The following is an 18,833-nucleotide window of genomic DNA, read 5'->3' on the forward strand; positions in this document are numbered from 1 at the left end:
ATAGAATGTCTGGAACACAGCAGTATCAGTTGGAGTATCAGTTGCAAGAGATTACAACTGTATTGTTAATTGCTCTGTTGTTATCTCTCATTAGTGTAGTGACTGTGCTTTGTATCTACTCTTTCTCCCTCTTCTTAGTCCACAGAGGTCCAGGTTGTGGGTTTTGCTGGTTGTTTTTTTAATCAGTGTCTATCTGCAGAAACTTGTTAGTCAAGAACCTGTCTGATAGAAGGCTGTCATTTGTTTCATCATGATACCTACAGCAATGTTTGCTGGAGATCATGTAACATTCTTCCAGTCTTCCCTTATGAAGTCTTTATACCTTTTTTAATGCATCCCTTTTATCTTACAAAACTGTTCATGTTGGCTTACCCATGTCATGTTCTGCTATCCTTTTTGATTCCTAGATTTTTCCAGGATGACATACATTTTTGCTTTACAAGGCTTCCTTAAATATACCTTCTCTATTAGTTTATTCCAGTCTGTAATAGCAGGGGCTTAGTCTGTACTCCATGAAAGCCTTGAGATACTACCTTTTATAAATACTGCAGTGAACTAGACTATTTCACTTTAAAGCTTTGATTGCTTGATCCTAGGCTTCAGCTTTGAACCCTCTTTTCTCTATTTAACGTTCTGGCTCAAGTTGCTGGACTGGTGCTGGAGCTCTCTGCGGTCGTTGCTCCGGGTGTCAAACAGGCTGCAGAGTCGAGCACTTTCCCAGCACATGCACGTGCTTGGAAGTCCACTTAAAAAGGAAGATTTTTTTAGCCTTTGCCACTTTGTTATTATTTATTCTCTAGCCTTCAGTGGCACATTTGCTAGGGCAAGAATTTGCAAAGAGGTTTTAGAATCCCCGTTTTATTTTCTGCGATGTGAATCTGTGCTTTTCTTCAGCTGCCTTGCAGGAACTCCTCGTGTCAGATTAGCATGGTCTAGTGGTCTGCATCCAGGCTAGGAAAAGAGCCTCTGAGCTTTAAGCCCACATCTGATGTTGACTGCATTGATCCTCTCTTCTTCAGGATGCTATGGATGACTGTGAATGTATGTCCTTAATGACTGGCATTCTCCTCCTCCAGAGCAGTTCCTCTCTCCTTTCAAGACCCTGCTCTATAGATGTGAAAATCCTGTTTCTATGTTGATGTCCAAACCCGTTCTCTCTTTCCTGGTCTTTTTGTCAACAGTTACCCAAAAGGTCCCTCAGGGAGTGGGGGTAGTGTCGGCAGCAGAAATGTATCAGAACGGACAGAAATTTTCACCTAGACCTACCAGTCAGTAGCCTCAGAGTCCCTCACCCTGGCAGCAACTAGACATGATTTCACTGTACGTTTAGACAATAACTAGTCTCTCTGGCATTCTAACCTGAGTATTTTCCCCAAAGGATTAGTTCACTACCTTAGCTTCCCTCTTTGTGAAACTAGGATAATGTTCTCTTCACAGGATTAGGTGAGGATTAGCTAGTGTTTATCAGTGACTTGCAGATGAAAGAAGTGCTTTGTTTACTTGTATATCTTTTAGACTGCATGGTCTTGATCACATGGCAGTGCTCAACTCTGCATTTGAAAAACATCTGATTTAGGATACTGCTACAAAATAATTGTTACAGACAGTTATTAAGATGTGCATATTTTTAGAATTGAATCCTGCTTCCTGAAAACTGAGGCATTTTGCAATTTGGAAATATTCTGCCCTTTTTTTTTTATTACCTTTAAATTTATTTGTATTAGTGTTAATACATGGGATTTTTGTGGTCATGCTGGAAATTTCAGTAACATTTCTGGCCTCATGGCTGTAAGTACTGTATAAAGGTAGAAGGGAACACAATGTCATCCTTCAAGAGTTAATCTTGCTAGACAGACAGACAATGTCTGCTGTTACCTTTCCACACCAAATATCCCTGGTTCATGAATTAAAATATCTGGAACCTGAAATTGCAGTGTTTTTTCTGCTTCTTTTATCATTTCTGAAAATAAAGGTTTTGCAGCAGCTGGAATGAGCTAACAGTCTTGTTGAAAATACATCTTGTTCTTCCGTAGCGATATTGGCTCTGTGGGGCTTTCTTAGTAACATGAACAGATATGACTCAGAAGACAGAGGGAGAACAACTATGTTGTGTAGGAAGTTAAAAAATGGTTTTTTTACTATTTTTTTTGGCCAACACCACAGTCAAGCTGCACTGCCAGCCTTCCCCACCACCACCACCTTTTTTTTTTTTTTTTTTTTTTTTTTACCCTTCTTGACAGCCTTTGGAACTGGAGCTGTATCCTGAATTGATCTTAACAACCAACATGAAATCCAAGAGAGAACAAACCAGATGTTCTCAACAGCCAGTTTTTTTCTTTCAAGAGGGTTGTGCTAATAAAGACGTAGAAGGATGATGATGTGTGTGTGTAGTATACAACCAGGAGCAGTTCCAGTGAATAGCTTTTTCTGTGACATCAAATGATCCAAAATGTAAAATTTTGAAATGCTGTAATTTCTAGTTTTCATAGCACCAAACTGCAGGTTGCTAATGCAGATTGATTTGTATTGCAATAGACAAGATTAGATGGGGTATTGCATGAAGATACTATTTGAATTTGGCCAAATTCAGACAATTTGGCTTTTGAGGGACTTTCTTCTGTGGGGAGGTACACATACGGGCTCTAAGCAGGAAGAAAATGTCATAGAAACTTGTTTTCAAAGTAAAATACAGGACCAAAAGTATGCAGGGGGAAAAAAAAAAATCACATCTTCTTGGAGCCCTCGTAATTACCCATTCTCCCTTCTTGTTAAACAGTCAGCCAGCACCCTCAGGTCTGTTCCTTGTTTCCTCTGTCCTTGTTCCCTGGGTTTGTGTTGCTCTTGAGGGTTATCCTTGTCTCTTCCTCCACCCTCGTGTTTTCAAAATTACTTCAGTCTATTCCCCTTAGAGAAAATTCCCTAATACTTGGCTGCAAACCCCTTCTTTCTTTCAAGCCCTTCAAGTAACCAGCTCCTTCCAGAAAACATTCTTGTGTTAATTTCCCTGAGAAATTTTTGCCCATGCCATCTTGTTTTTTAAGTTTTATTGCATTTCTTTCAAGTTCCTTATGGAAGGAGCCAGTTCTTATGTGTTTGTGAAAGGCCATTTATATAGTCCCCAGACAGTAAGTAGCCAGGCACAGTCTGTAGGCAATAAATGCATCTCTCTAACCTTTCAGAAACCTTATCTTTCTTTAACATATTATTTTATCTTTTGCTCTCATTTCTCTTGTTTTTGACCCTCTGTTCTAGCCACTTTCCCACATAATCTTAGTTTACATCGCTAAAATTAAAGCTATCATCTGCTAGACTAACAGGAAAGTACTTACCAATGTATAAAGGAGAAGTTACATTTTGTAAAGTACACCTAAAATGGTGTATTTAAAAAAAAAAAAGGATCAGATTGGTAGAGGTTGCATAAATGTAATATGAGATTCAGCCTTCCTGCCACTAAAATTGTTTACGGTATTTTCCACCAACTTCAGTAGGAGCAGGAGCTAATCCAAAATGGTTCTGACCAAGACTGGAGAATTTTATTTACCATCTACTTGGATAGCATCTTACTGTGTGTTTTACAATAATATTTGGTGTTCTGATGTCCATTTTGATTCTTCTTATCCAGATGTTCTGGGAACATAAAATAGACGTGGTTGCTATTTAGATAGGATGTTTGCTTAGTGCTGGTATAAACTGCTGCTTTTCTACAGGCTGTGAAACAGAACTGCTGTCCCTGTGAAAAGCTCTGCAGAATTAACAGGGCTTGAAGTCTTGGGAAATCCTCTGGGTCCCTCGCTGCCCTCCCTCCTCCTCTCTCGTCTCCCCCTCAGTATGTGCTGTTTTCAGTTTTAGCTTCCGAAGATGAAAATCTTACCCCAATAATGTCTTCTAGGTATTATAGTCTTGGATAAACAACGTGTTTTGTAGGCTCTATTGGTCATGTCAGGTTGTATTCTAGTCATTTTCCCAGAAAACGCCCTGAGGAGTCGCATACAACTCATCTGAAATGGTTTCCTACTTGTGTTTGTTACTAATGCTGTGGGATTGTTTAAACATCTAAATTATATGTATATTTTTTAAAAAAATCATTATATTCTTTTTTTAAAATCATCCGTTTGCATTGCTCTAACAGATTTGCTGTAGAAAATTGATGCTAAAACCTGGTTCTGTGTGACATTAGGACTGTATTATTTTCTCTGTCATCCCAGTTCTCCGCCTGAAATATTCACAGGAGGCTGGGAAGACTCATGCTGCAGTTCAGAGCAAGATCGGAAAACTGTTCCAGCGTGTGGCATCCATGCTGTGCTGTCTGTCTTGCTTTCTCACCCGCCCACCCCTCCCCACGGCTGCCTCACTCGGGCCCATTCGCCTTTTCAGTGGCTGAGATAAGATGTCAATGAGAGGGGAGGGAGGGTTAGCAGAGCTGCCGGAGGAATTGATTCTTGTCTGCCTCTCTGAGCAGTCTGCGCAGTAGCACATGATACAGTTTTGCACAATACCCCACTAATGCCCTAGTCAGCAGCTTCCAAAGGAAGAACGGTATTGAAAAAAAAATAATAGCAGTCCTCCACAAGCCGCAGAGAGTGCATGGACCAGAGCTAAATTTGGAAAGCTAAAGCTTGTTTCATGCAAGATTATTAGAATTATTTGGGTTTCCAAATGCATGCTCACACACATGCATGCATCGCTGGCCAGCTTTTCCACGTGACTCGGCTGGATCCAAATGCAGTTGTTATTTATAGATGGCAAGAGCAGCGATGGCATTATCTTATAGCACTCCAGTCCTGAAATGATAGCATTTGTGTGCAGGGAGAGGGGGCCAGATGCCCTCTGTGAGAATTTAGGCAGGCTACTCTTCTGTAAATGTCCATGGGATGAGAGAGTCACAAATAACCCTTTCCCTCTTCCCCATTTCTTTTTTATTTTCAGACAGAGAAAAGAAAGGTACTGAAAAATCAGTGTGGGTTGTGATTTCTACTGGCTTCTTCCCTAGATGCATGTAAAAAGCAATTAGCCATGTTCATTTTTTTACGTCTCCCCTATTCCATAGATAACCTATTTCTACCTATGTAAAATTATAAACATTCCCCTGAAGACAAGGAAACAGCAATTTCTAATCTGTCAAACTAATGTTCATACTTAGGTTTTTAAATAAAACAGTCTCATGTTCAAAACCGCTGTGTGCTTGTAGCTCAGCTAGTTGAACTGAGGCATGTATGCATGCACTGGAGCTGTGTCTTTGGATACTGCCTGTGCAGAAACAGCTGGCTGATTTCCGTCTCTGCAGAGTGCCATAGCCTTGGTGCTGGGGCCAGACTCTGAGGCGCAGCAGGGAATTCATCTAGCTGGGGGAAAAACACAAAACAAAACCAAATAAATGTTGGGGCGGGAAGGGGGGGAGGGAGAAGAAGAAAAAAACCCCAGTCAGATCAGATTCCTGGTCAGGTTCACAGGGTGGTCATGCAAAGAGATGCTTCAGCACAGCTGGGAGCACGCAAGCCGCAGCAGGGCATGGGCACAAACAGCAGAAGACAGGGCTACCTGAAGGCAGTATTGCTGCTGAACACTTTGTATCGTGAAAATACAACCAAATAATCTGAAGATCGGGGTAGGGTTATTTAGATGTTTCTTATTTTATGCCAACTTGAGTTTTCTATGTGGCTCTAATCGTAACAGAGCATAGATGATTTGCTGGCTTTGCTTTATTGGTAATAAATACAATAAACATAGTGCACGTTGTGTCTTAAAGGGTATCAGAATGCCTTAACAAGAGCATCCATGGTTCACAAAGTCTGCTCCTTTAATACAACCATGTTTGAGGTGAGAAACATCCGTTAGCCCAACAGACCCAGCTAGAAGAAACGAACTTTCAGGGTACAGAAGCCCTTCTCGTGCTCAAATTAGTTACCAAGTTCCCAGTGCAGCTTGGGAACAATTATTTGGCATTTAACTTTGGTATGTTAATTGAATGTTAATTAATTAGGCAGTTCTCAAGAAAAGGTGACTGGTACCAGAGGAGCAGAGCAGGTTGCTAGTAAAAGGAAGATGACAGGGTTTGTGGGGTTGGTGGGACACAGAGGGAAAAAGAGAAGTAATGACTTTGTTAGAAAACTAACGCATTAACTGGGCGGTGAGATGAGAAACATTGCTGCCTTGAAATTGCCATGCATGCACACATCTGTCTGCTCTGTATTGCTCAAACAGAAATAAGTAAGTTAAAAACTCCTGTAGGCTGAGTTTCTCTTTGCTGATGTCCTTAACTGTTTTCATGTTCAGCACATAGAGATTATTTTATATGTAGTTGTAATTTTCTTTCAGAATGAAAAACAAGATGTAATGATAGGGTCAGAGTGCTAGTTCTGTTCAAGTACAAAGTTTGTATAGTGTTAAAAATGGTCCTGCAACCCCCAACTTTGAAAAATGACTTTTTTTTTCCTTCAACACTTAAAGAGAAGTTGGCAAAGGTTGTATTACACGAATTGTACAAAAATTAAAAAATTGTGAGGACACCTGATAAAACATTCTTTTCCCATAAAAATGTAAAATAATGTAAAATTAAAGCAAAGAGCGAGGCTGCAGAACCAAGAAGCAAAAGTTCCTAAAATAGCTTTTGGTCCTTCTCAGAAGTTCTGGCTGTGCAATGTTAACTTTGGAAACACGTTTCTGCTATAAATTTTGGTTGTGTGGTTTTTGTATTTTTTTTTCCTCCTTGAAAGCCTCCCCAGATGTTTTACAGTTGTTGTTTGAAAATGTTCCATGGCAGGCACAGAGACTGCGGGCACAGAGCAGTAACCCCTTGATGTGGTAGTTGTGGTTTTTCCTTGCAAAGAGAGGAAGGTGTATGATCCTCCCTGTTCTGGGACTCATTCTGTCACAAATGGTGTGACCTTCAGCACATCACCTGCTCTTGGTTTCTTTTATCTTTAAAACTTAGCCAGCAAGCCATGTAGCTGGATGGCCACTTCAGCCGTCTCTGCAGGAACTCCCCACTCTGTAACTGAGATGTTAAGTATTTTCTACATTTCTTGTCTTTTGGGAATAATTATAAATACAAGCCAGATTTAAATCTTTTTCCGACGCAGGCTGTTTGATTGAAATTCCTGTGTTCACAATCATAGATTCATTTGATTGTAAAAGACTTCACAAAGTCATCTATGCCATTCCCTCTTGCCTGAAGAATCCCTAATACCATTCTCGCTGACCTTTACTCGGCATCTCCATTCATGGAAATTCCTCAACTTACCCCTTAGGGTATTTAGGACCATTAGGATGCTCCTAATACCTAACCTGTGTCTTTTCTATCTCTTTGTATATTGTATTTTGGTGTTTCTGCTGTGGATATGGATAATGCTTTGTTACTCAGTAAATCGGAATACTGCTGTCAATCTTCCCTCTTCTAAAAAAAAAAAAAAAAACAAACCAAACCAAAACCACCAAAAGCCCTACTCCATGCAATCTTTTCTTGCAGGTTATATTGATAGGTTTTTTCGTAATCATTCTGAGGACTTTTCTCCCCCTTCTGTGGCTGTACATTGTGGTGGGATAGAGAGAAAGGAAAACTGCATCTTTCAGACTTGGCTTCCATTCGTGCAGCCAAGGAGGCTGGTTGAGTTTGTTGTGGCAGCACGGCATGGCTCAGCCTCTGCACAGCTACTGCCTTCAGCTCCGCTTCCAAGAATTCCTGCCTTCGGAGATGGTTCTCACCCTGTTGTTGGGAAGATGCGGTGTCATGCTTTGTACTTGTCCTTGTTGGATGTAGTTTCAGACCACTTCTTCAGCTTTTCAAGATGATTTCAACACCAAATTTCTGCAGTGAACTGATGCTTCTTTCGAGCTTGTCCCATCTGTAAATTGACCCAGAACATGTTCTAGCCCTTTATCCATCTGCATCATGGATATCTATAAATGAAGCATTCAGCAATTTCAGACCCAGAACAAACTCCTGCAAAAACCCATCCGATAATGCTCGTTTCTATTACTGATCATTGGTTTAATAGTTTGGTAAGCTTAAGTTTCCAGCCATTTTGTGTTGTGTTCAGCTAGACCTTATTTCCCTTGTCTATTTGTAAGAATGTCACGTAAAGCAGCACTGAAGCCTCACTAAAATCAAACTAATCTGTACTCAAGGTCTCTTGTCTGCTAGTGTAAAAAAAAGTACAGAAGTGTGGCGTGATTTGTTCCTGAAAAATCCATTTTGGTTATTACTCATTTTTTACTTTCCTCTTGGACTTTTTGAATAGTTTGGGTTATTTTTCCCCAGTAGGAAACTGGACCTCCAATTCTGCAGTTATTCCTTTTCCTTTTTTGAAAATAGCTACTAGATTTTCCCTTTTCTAGACTTTCATCGTCATACTGGTCGAGCATGGATTCCCTGTGTTCAAACTCTGGTTAAATGCCTCTGGTATTTTTTTCTAGCACTTTTGGGTGTTAGTGGTAGTGTTAGCTCAGGAGTTGCTTATAGTAGGAATTGGAGGGCTCAGAATGGATTAAGTGAAAGTGAGCCTCTCACCTACAGGTCACTGGTTTGAATCTAGCCAAAGGTGGGTTAACGTGAGTCACTTCCATTTTTCAGATGCCTGTATTATGTGTGAAATCTGTTGGTGACTAGAACTGGCATTACAAAATAAAAGCATACAGCAGTAATGAAAGACACTGTTGTTTGAAATCTAAGCAGTGAAACCAACAATTGGATGAGTAAGAAAACAAGCAGTCTAATGCTATTGGAGTGCATTTCCTTCGGAAAGCCGTATCCAAGATTCACGTGCTGGTGGCCTTTCACCGGCTTTGTCTTCTTTTTATAATGGGGCATGTTTTCAGATGTAGCAACGTGGGTACAGCTAAGCCTAAATCAGACACTTATGTATTTTATCTGGATCCATGGAGAGTGTTTTGTGCTTGCCAAATTGAGCCATTATTGCTATGTTTTGTAATGTATTACTTCAAAGTCAATGTAGTGAATCTGGTAAGATGCTCTGTCAGTTTTTGGCAAATGTAGAAGGAAAATGAGGAATCCCGGTTCCACTGAAGTCATGGGATAAGGATAGCAGTATTCAAATCTGTGTCTCCAGCATGTACTGTTCCAATTGGCAAGAGCTTTTGGGGAAGCCTGTATGTATGTGTCTTGAGAGGTATTTGTGAAGAGCTGAAGATATGCCAAGGCAAGCTGGACCCATATTCAAGACCAGACTTGTACGTGGTGTCACTCTCATGCAGCAGCCTTGAAAGCACACGCTAGATAACACTCAAGTTTGCAGTAAGGGTTTTATTGAATAAAGCCTTTGTTAGTTAATTTGGTATTACATTCAGTTTAATTAGGCATTCCCCGCATTATCTATTTTGCTACAAACCTGCGTGGCGTTTGGTTTTTTAATGATAATACATAACTGCATTATAGATGCTACTGGGGCAACACTGGGTATTTCTGCAGAACACAGCTGTAGCTATAGTAATGAAGGAAGCATTGGCGATAAAGGACATTACTTGGATATTAGGAGTAGAAACATGTATCATACCCTGTTTCACAATGTTAAACCGTGGCTGTTGACTTTGTGTTCCTTTTGCGATTAGCGGGGCAGTTCATGCCTCCCAAAGCACGGTTTGAGCCAGCCGCCCCCTTTGCTCTGCTGGGGTATTCAGTTCCACGCAGTTTGCTGTGCGGTCGCTGGGACTAGCGCTTCTTAAACCTGTGTGTGTTTGGAGATGGTACCAAAGATACAACTTGCTCTCCTCACTACTCTACTAGTGGAGCAGGTTTGTGTTGGTACTTTTAACTTCAGATAAAATCAGTCAGTTTAATCCAACTTGTTTACTTGGACTGTTTAAGCTAACATCACTGATTTTGCCTGATGGAGAACAGCAAACACAGTCCTCAGCTGCTCCAAAAAAGCAGCCAGCTGGGGTGTAAGCCTCCTGGGATGAGGTGGGAGCAAACACCTGAGAGCAAGCACTGGCTCTGTGCCGTGGGCCCCTGCATGCGGAGTGAGCATCTGCTGGCAGCCAGAGAGGTAGACCTAGGAGGGAGGGGTAGACTCCCTGGGAACTGCTGCGAGTCCATGTTGAACAGCCAGACTGCTGAGAAATGACTACTTATGCTTTGTAATTGGCATTATATATACTCCTTTTGTGCTCTCGGCATTGAGGCGGATACAGAGCAGAAGCTTGTGTAATGACAGGGGTAGGGCTCGTCTGTCGCAGGGTTAGGACACATAGTGGTGCCTTGAAAGAACTGAAGAGGAGGGGCAAACACGCATACTTTGAATCTCTCCTAATGGATAGTTACATCCTATTTCCTTTGTGGCCTTGCTTTCCTGCCCTGACTGACTGTCCGAAGGGTTAGCCAGGCATTGCCAGGCTCTGCTGGAGTGTGTGAGGAGGAGAGCTGCAGGAAGATCAATCCTTGAAATAGTTTGAGATGACCCGTTTCTCCCTCTCTCTCCATTTCCCAGCTCTTTAAAAGCAAAATGGCTTTTAAAACATGAGGAAAACAACCAATTTACTGCTTCCTGAAATTGTGGACAAAGATTCCATCCTTTTAATGCAATTGAAATTATTTTTCTAATACTACAGCACATTGAGCATTCGGTAGTTAACATTATTAATATATTTTTCCAAACAGTACACTCTCTCCATTTTTCTGTGTAAAAAGAGTAACGTTCTTCAATAACAAAGACAATAGTTATTTCCACTCCTCTCCTCCTCTTCTCTTTGCTGCTTCCCTTCCCACCCCACCAAATTATCTCACTGGATGATTTATAACAACTGTATTTAGATTGCAGTCTATACAGAAGAGGATAGAAAGCCCTCGGTAGCTCTGTATTCCACTTATCTGGAATTCTCCATGTAAAAATTATGAATTTGTTTCTAAGAGCAGTATAAAATTAATGAATATGATCTGCAAAAAAATGCTGTATTTTCTTACTTATGCTGTAAATATCTTTTCAGCCAAATGCGTTTCCTTCTGAGACACAAAACCAAACTAGCGAGACGGTACTGAACAGATAGCTCTCCGAATCAAACTCCTCCTTTTTTCCTAATATTTTCATTGCAGTGAGTAAGAAATACGGGTCTGCCAGTCTGCCTATTGAACTATCTACTGCAGCTTAACTGCAGCAAGGAAGTGGTAATCCTATTGTGCTCCTCCAGCAGTCTCCCGGGAAGCGGAAGGCATTGAAATTACTGAGCTGTTGTCCTATCCCCTCCTCACCTGTCTTTGTGGCTGTAAATATAGTGTCTGCCTGTAAATAACAGTTTGCTGCACCTTTAAGCATGTTCCCTAACAAGAGGCGGCGATTTACTGAGGTGATAAGCTGTAACTAATACTAGGGTATCATAATAGGTAAATAGATTAGCACCGTGCTTCTCTGTATTTTGCTTTCTAGGGAGCCCACTGGTTCATTCACTCAGAGATGCTTACTACGGCACTTTGCACCACGCCGAGTTAAATCAGTCAGTTGCAGGATTGCAGCTATCCGTGCGGGTGTGGATGCAGCTGATGAAATGCATTAGTGAATCTATGGGGTAGCATTGATTGCTTAGCCTGTTTTTCCTTCCCCTTTCTGGGGAAGGAAATCCAAAAGGGATTATAACGGGTTGTACCAATATTCTATGCCATGACTATAAACTATCTTTCGAGCTGCATCATCAGCATCCATCACATAATTGTTGCAAGTATGCTGGCATCATTTGTTGTCAGGAAGTAAGAAGTGGCATGGGCAGCCTGGGCATGATCTGTGGCTTCCCCCAGCTCGAGCTCCTTGGTTTTCCTAATGGAAGGGCCCGGCACTTCCGAAGCAGTTGTGATGCTACTGCTGGGCAATGGGTGTGCATGGCTCTGAGGGATGGGAAGGTGCCATGGAGCAGGCAGTGGAGGCCTTTTGTTTCTGTACTGCCTGGCAGGTTTTTGGCACAAAAGGGCCCTCGCATGAAAGGAACAGTACTGGGGGATGTGGCTGGTCCTAATAATTGTGTCGCAATTCTTGTGATATTTGGCACATTCTTAAAGACCTGGTTCCTAGAGGTGGGGGGTGAAATAACAATTGCTTCCTTTCTCTTTCAAGCAAGGCTTAGCTCTGTGGTTGCAGAGAAATGCTTGAAATGTGACTCGGGCTGAAAGGGGGACAAAAAAAATCTTTGCCTTCCAGCCCTCTTCCCTCTCCTTGTCCCCAGGATCCCAGCGTGGATACATTGCGATGTCTTATGATTTTTTTCAATGAAAGTGTTTAAAACTATCAGAGGCATCCAGAAGGACATAAAGTGTGGCCAACTCCGGGTGTGTGGGAGTATTTATGAGTATTTTAAGGAGAGGTCAGTCACATTCTGTGCTGAGACACACTCTTGCAACGTCTGGTCCTCTTCAGAGAAAGGAGAAACAAAAATGGGACTGGGTAGCAGCTGAATATCTCTGAACGGGTTTTTTCTCTCTCTTCCTTAGGGAAACCCCATGGGCTACTCATAATTGAAATTTCTCTTATTTTTAAATCTTTCTGTTTTTCTCTGTTTCACAAATGTGAAAGCTGAGGCTGCTCATTTCTGTGTTGGTTTCTTAATGCAGTCGTTGCTAGCAAATCAGTATTGATTTATTCCTATGAAAATACATCGATGCTTAAAGTAAAACACAATCCCATTAAGAATGATACAGGTTTTGCAAATGGAGAAAAGTAGGTCAAATATTGCACCAGTCATCCCAGAGTGTGTCCCTTTAAGCCAAATAAATGTGTGAATACACTTAAACTGTCAGCACGTCATTTGATTGCCATTATTATGCATCTTTTGGCATGAGCTGGCAGAGCCCTCCGTGACTGAACAGGGGTTGAAAATGTCAATTCTGGTGTATTAACCAGGTTGTATTTTACATCTGGGCTGTGTATGGGGGCGTGGGGGGGTGCACGTTTAAGGATTTTTCCTTTCCCCCCTTTGCAACAGTTGACTTCAACTTAAGCAGGAAAGCCACATCATTATATGCAAGGGACATTGTAGCAATGCAGCACAGGAACACAATTTAAATCTGATCATTAAACTGCCGCAGCAAGAGGCTGCGAGAGACGGTGTGGATGGTCCATCTGCAAAATCTGTGCTCCTGTTGTACAAGGAGGAGGGGCGGAGGGGGGAGAAAAAGCAGCTGCTTGGCTGTGCTATGAGAGGGAGAGACTGACTGTTGGCACCATCTGTAGCTGTCCTTTGTGCTTGCTGCTTTATCTGTTCATTATGGTATGATACTGAATTTCTCGTGCTTTGAGTGTAAATGAGTTGAGATGCTCCTAATACTGTCAGCATAAAAAGCAGTAACTAAGTACACTAAAGATGAATAGTGTAATCTGTAAATTCATTTTGAGTTTGTTTCATCTTGCTTGAATAGCCCAGGAAGTGATGTTCTCCAGAAGCCAGCCATACCAGATGTGTGTGGGGGGTATATATTCATCTTACCAGGCAGAGAGCAGCACAGTGGAGGTGGATGGGGCAGGGGAGACGGGAGGCTACCCCAGCATTTCCAGCAGAGGAAAGCAGACCCTTCTAGAGCGTTCCTGCTCCTGCTGAGCCTGATAGAGGGGGACTGGTAACTCCTGAGGCGGCTACAAACAGCTCTGTTTTAATTCCATGCACAAACACTGACTCAGGGAAGAGAGCGATTATTATACATGGTACATGAGTCGAAATGTCCTGGGGGAGGAAAGGTTAAACCTCTCCGTAATGAGTGCTGTGATAGGGATGAGTAAATTTGCTACGTTTTATACCTGCAGTCTCCTAGTTTCTAAAAACATGACTCCTCTCCAGATAACTTTTAGAATGAAACCGTCCAGCTTGTCTTGAGGACCTCTTTGTTCTTTGACAGTTTACATTTCACCTTTATAAATGTGTGTATTGGATATTGGTAATAATAATAACTTACTAAGATCTTTTCTGATCTTCACCTCCCCAAAGCAATGCTATCTCATTGGCATATTCCTTTTCCGGGAGTTACTCTGCTTTTTTTTCAAGTAGGTTTGGCTTTTGTTTGTAGATTCATGCCCTCAGACCCATCGGGTTGTTGCTTTTTATCTTACTTGTCAAGTGCATATAGGTGTGCAGAAGGAGCGGCTCCCTCCTCCCATCAAAGCCTCGTTTAAGATGGACGATTTCCATTTGATGCTGTAGTAATTACACTCGGCTGTGGAAGTGCTCAGCATCCACTATTACTCTGCCAGGGCTGCGTTTAGCGTTCGGCAGAACACTTTGCTCATGTTTCTCAGAGCTCAAGTGGCCGTGGTGCTTGGGGAAGAAACCCTGCAAGGAAGGGATTTGTATCTTCAGGTGGCTGGAAAAGGGGGAGGGGGGGGCCTTTGTCACTGGCACATTAGTAATAATATGCCAGGGATAAAAGGTGAGTATAATTTGATCAAATGCTTGTTGACAGATTCCTTGGCTAATAGAGAAGCAGCTTAGACTGACACTCATTGCTGAAACATTTCACAGAGCTCAGGGGAATGCTTTCTGTAGGCTACATGTGAGGCTGACAATTTCCGAGTGACCATATTTTGTTACGTAAAGAAGTGGTGTCCCCTTTTTGTCACAGCAGAGCTCTAAAATGCCTCCCTAAACACCGCTCTTGACCTTCTGCTTGATAAATGCAATGAAATTACTACCTCTCCTTTGTCCAAATGTGTGATTAATTCACAGGAATGGCCTGGGCTTTAAGTATTTTTCTTGTGTGGCCGTTAAACTTGAGAAATTCCAATTGTTTCTTGTACTGAAAAATCGTATTTGTGGGTGTTCTCGGCAAAGCAGGTTCCTTTTTTTCCCCTACAAATATGACTTTACAATTAGTCTCTTTGGAATTTGTTCTAAGTATGTGTTAACAGTACCTGTGAGTAGCTATTGGAAAAAGAAGGTGGTGTACCCTGAAATGATAGTTTGCTACTGCTTATGATTATGTTATTTAGTGAAAAGACAACCATTAGAAAAATAAGAAATGAAAATAAAAGCCTCAATTTTAGAGAATTCTGCACTTGTCTCTTTTAAACCAGCAAGCCTAAAATTACATGTAGAGCTCTCCTACTCTAAACCGCTGTGGCAGCTTGGGTTTTGAGTAGTCTTCTGGTTCTCACCTACTTGTGCAATCTGTTGATTTGTGTTCAGTTCATAACACCTCAGGAAAGCACTTAGTTAAAAATTAAAGACAAAGCATTTTCTTGTTCTGAGGGTTTTGTAAAGTATACTTTAAAGAAGGAAAAACCCCAAGCGCTTCCACTTGAGAACGTTTCTTCAACTGCAGAATTTTGCAATTAGTCTGCACTTCATTCCAGTGAAAGTCTTCACTGTGTTATACCTTGGTGACTTTTTACCGGAGCCACTTCCGATGCTGGAATTAAACAGGCAGCTTTGAGGCTCAGTCGAGTGTTGCTGGAGGCTTCAGTGGTGTGTCTCGGCTGGGTGCGCTCACGGGAGCTAGATTTCACCCACAGTCACTTTCTAAGGCTCTGCTTACTGCACAGTAGGTGGTTTCTGTAACAGGGGCTGGTCTTTTCTGAGTGTGGGTGCGTAAGGGAGAGGCCACGTTTTCAAAGACAATGACCCCTTTCAGGTCTTCAGAGGGAGTTGCAAGCTTTTTGTCCCTTTAGGAAATCTCTGCATCTTCATAGTTCATAAGCATGATTTTCCTGTAAGCACAGAATTACCCTCATTGACCAGAAGATTAGGCACATAATGGAAATGCACATTTAGGGGTTGTGCTGGGTCAAATATAGATTTAAGTGCCTAACTTTGTATCTGTACATCAGTGTGGCCATATTCTCCTGTTTATCTATTCAAGACTGGTAGCTGATAGCAGTTTTGGAAATGAATCCTACACATGGGTTTCTCTTCATGCCTCTCCAACTAATCTTTTGCACAAAAATAGCTGAACAGAAAAGAGATCTTGTTGTTCTTTGTTCCCCTCTGTGAATGATGTCTTCTGTATGTTTTTGTTACATTTCTATTAGTGTGAAATGAATTCTTCTGTGTCTTTTTTCACTCACAACAGCTATCCCATGTCCTTGTGCCTCCTCCATTCTTCATCTCTGTGCCGCTCAGCTCAGACAAGTTCTCTCGTGCCTCCCGGGCTGTGCAGAATGTTTGTAACTTGTGTAAAAACATTATAATGATAGTGTAGGGCAATTACAGACTCAATTTGATAGGATAATAATGTGAGTGGTGGTTCGTGGACAAGCTTTTCACTCCTGGGGTTTGTCTGTTCAGATTGTGACTCCTGTTACAGTAGCTTGCATCTGCACTCGGCTGTGCCGGTTCTTCAGTTGTGTGCTTACTGTCATTTTGCTCTGTTTGCGCAGCGCTGCTTTCGTCGTGGTGTGAGGAGCTGGGACGGCTCTTGCTGCTTCGCCACCAGAAAAGCCGGCAGAACGATCCTCCAGGGAAGCTACCCATGCAACCCCCCATGAACTCTATGAGCTCCATGAAACCCACTCTCTCTCATAGGTGAGTTGCAGCCCAGTCCATAGGAGTGGCAGTCTGTACACATGTACCGCATGACAGATCTGTTAATTGAAATGCTTGTTACCATTGACAGAGGTAGCTACACTGTTTCATGCACTGAACAGCACTACAGACAACCGGGGATCTGTAATTACAGCAAGTACTAAATAAACTCAGGTTTTGTCTTTGCTATTGCCTGGTGCATAGTGAAGTGATGCTTCCATCTTCAAATCTGTGCTCACATCAAGTGGGCTTGCTTTCAAACTTCAAGTTGTGTCCTAGAGATGAACTTCTACAACGTGTGTCTCACCAGACAGTTTCCTACTGTTTATTTAAATACAACTGGCTTTTCTTGAGGTTGAAAACATTTCACTGATGTTCTGTTTTGTAAGTGTCTGAAAATGTATTGTATACAAAGCAATTGTATAGTATACCACCTTATATCAGGTGAGGATCACAAAGCACTTAGGTTAATTTAGAGAAAATGTGAGCATTAAAGGATGCTAGAAGAAGCTGAAGATGTGAAGCCTGATTACCAAATTACGTGGAGGAGCAGTATTTGTATTTCTTGTCTGCAGAGCCTAGGTCAAGGCAAAACCTGAAGAATAAGTGTAGACAGGATTAAACATTCATTTCATGCTTTATGTTTCTGGGAGGTTTTTTCCAAGGTTTTCTTTCCCTCAGCATCACATTTAAAGAAATCACAAATAGTATAAATTGTTTTTAGTGTACAGCACTTTTGTTAGTAAAGTATTATAAGAGTGTGGATGAGGCTACATTCCTTGTACCTAGATTCCATGGTAGCATGAGTAACTTGAACTTTTGTGTTAGAATGGAGCTTAGGGACATCTTTGTACCAGTGCATTTGCATGTGTGAGTTCGTCTGGAAACCACTTTTGGTTTTGGGTTGGGTTTTGTTTTCCTTGTTTTTGTTGTATTTATGGGAAAACCATGCAAATGTTATGCCTTTTATTATAGCCCCTGAGAATAAAGTCCTTTTTTGTAGTATAACTAATATAATGTCACTGACTTTTCAGAGTACCTGGATTGCCTCTTTTTTCAGTTGCTTATGAAATGATCAGTTGTAAACAGACTTAAAAAAACCTGGAAAACCTTCTGTTCTGAAATAACTTATTTTTACACCTGGGAGAGGCTTTGCAGAAGCCAAGGTGAAATTAGTGGCCAGTCTGCAGAGGAAGTGTGGTGCAGTGTATACACTCTCTTAGGTGTAGTTTTGTAGTTTTTAGATCCCTGATTCTCATCCGACCTTTTAGCCTCTGTTCCCCTAGAGTCTATAAAGTAAGGATGAAAACACTGTTCTATCTCACAGGGGCTGTGTGCTACATTACTAGATGAGATAGGCACAACTCTTTTATTTCGTGGCAGTTTTCCACTGAAACTCTGTCACGTGTCAAAAAATAAACACTTTGTTCTGCTAAACCTAAATAGCAGCATCTCTGGCAATACCGGGTTACCCAATATTCTACCTAATAGTAGAACATCCTGCCCAGCATCAAACAGTCCCTATAAGTTTCTGTTCAGTATTGCCCTTGAAATGCTTTACTGACAAAGACGCTGGGAGTCAGTTCTAAATTCCTGCTGTTTATCTATGAGATGCCGCTCTAGAAACATAATTTCTGTGGCATAACTTCTTATCTATAATAGCTGCAGCAGCCTCTTAGGGATTTGGAATACCTGCATCGCTGCTTCAGTGTATGCTGTTGTCTCATCTGTAATTTAGCCATAACCATGACTGCTCAAAATCTCTCAGGTGGTACATTAGAATGAGACATCTTGTGGCTCTCCAACTTCTTTTTCCAACTGGAACTGTTTATTTTCATGGATGTTTTGTAATCAGTCTGTAAGACAGTAGTGAAGTCTGGGGTGAAGAAGAATTGAGTTTTCTGTTTGTTTGAATTAAACAAAAGATGAAAAGCCGTTAAGTACAATCCCAGTGATAAAGCTGGTGATGAAGCAACATTTGTATTTGCATTAGATTACATTTGGGTCAAAAGCTTAGTATTAAAGTTCACAGTATCTTATCTCTAATTCACAAGGTTTTTGTGTGAATTCAAACGAGCAAAAAAAAATCTGCTTTGCATTTCCTACAAGAAATTAAGGTAGCCAGCTACTTCAAGTTTTGTAAAAGAATTGGATATTAAATTAGAACAACCAAGAGCGTATTCAAGAACCTTACATAGCTTAACAGAGGGAATATAGGATATGTGTCAGCTGCTGAATATCACTAGACAAAAAAAAACCCCTTCCCCTGTCATCGGACTATCTTGAGCACTTCACACAGGGCTTTTTCTGCGGTTGCTTTTACTAGCAAGAAAATTACTCGGAACTCTAGTCAGGGACTAGAATCCTGATGTACCTGGCACTACAGAAGC

The 18,833-nt window shown here is 41.4% G+C and overlaps 1 protein-coding gene across 1 annotated transcript in view; it reads left to right on the top strand.

Moving 5' to 3' along the window:
• ZMIZ1 (zinc finger MIZ-type containing 1) overlaps nt 1-18,833 on the top strand; it is a 309,751-nt gene that overhangs the window by 241,697 nt on the left and 49,221 nt on the right. Inside the window, exon 6 of the mRNA XM_050898815.1 lies at nt 16,299-16,443. Within this exon, the coding sequence (XP_050754772.1) occupies nt 16,299-16,443 (145 nt within the window). The remainder of the gene's footprint in view (nt 1-16,298; nt 16,444-18,833) is intronic.

Source organism: Gymnogyps californianus, chromosome 6 (genome assembly GCF_018139145.2).
Source record: "Gymnogyps californianus isolate 813 chromosome 6, ASM1813914v2, whole genome shotgun sequence".
Lineage (NCBI taxonomy): Eukaryota > Metazoa > Chordata > Aves > Accipitriformes > Cathartidae > Gymnogyps > Gymnogyps californianus.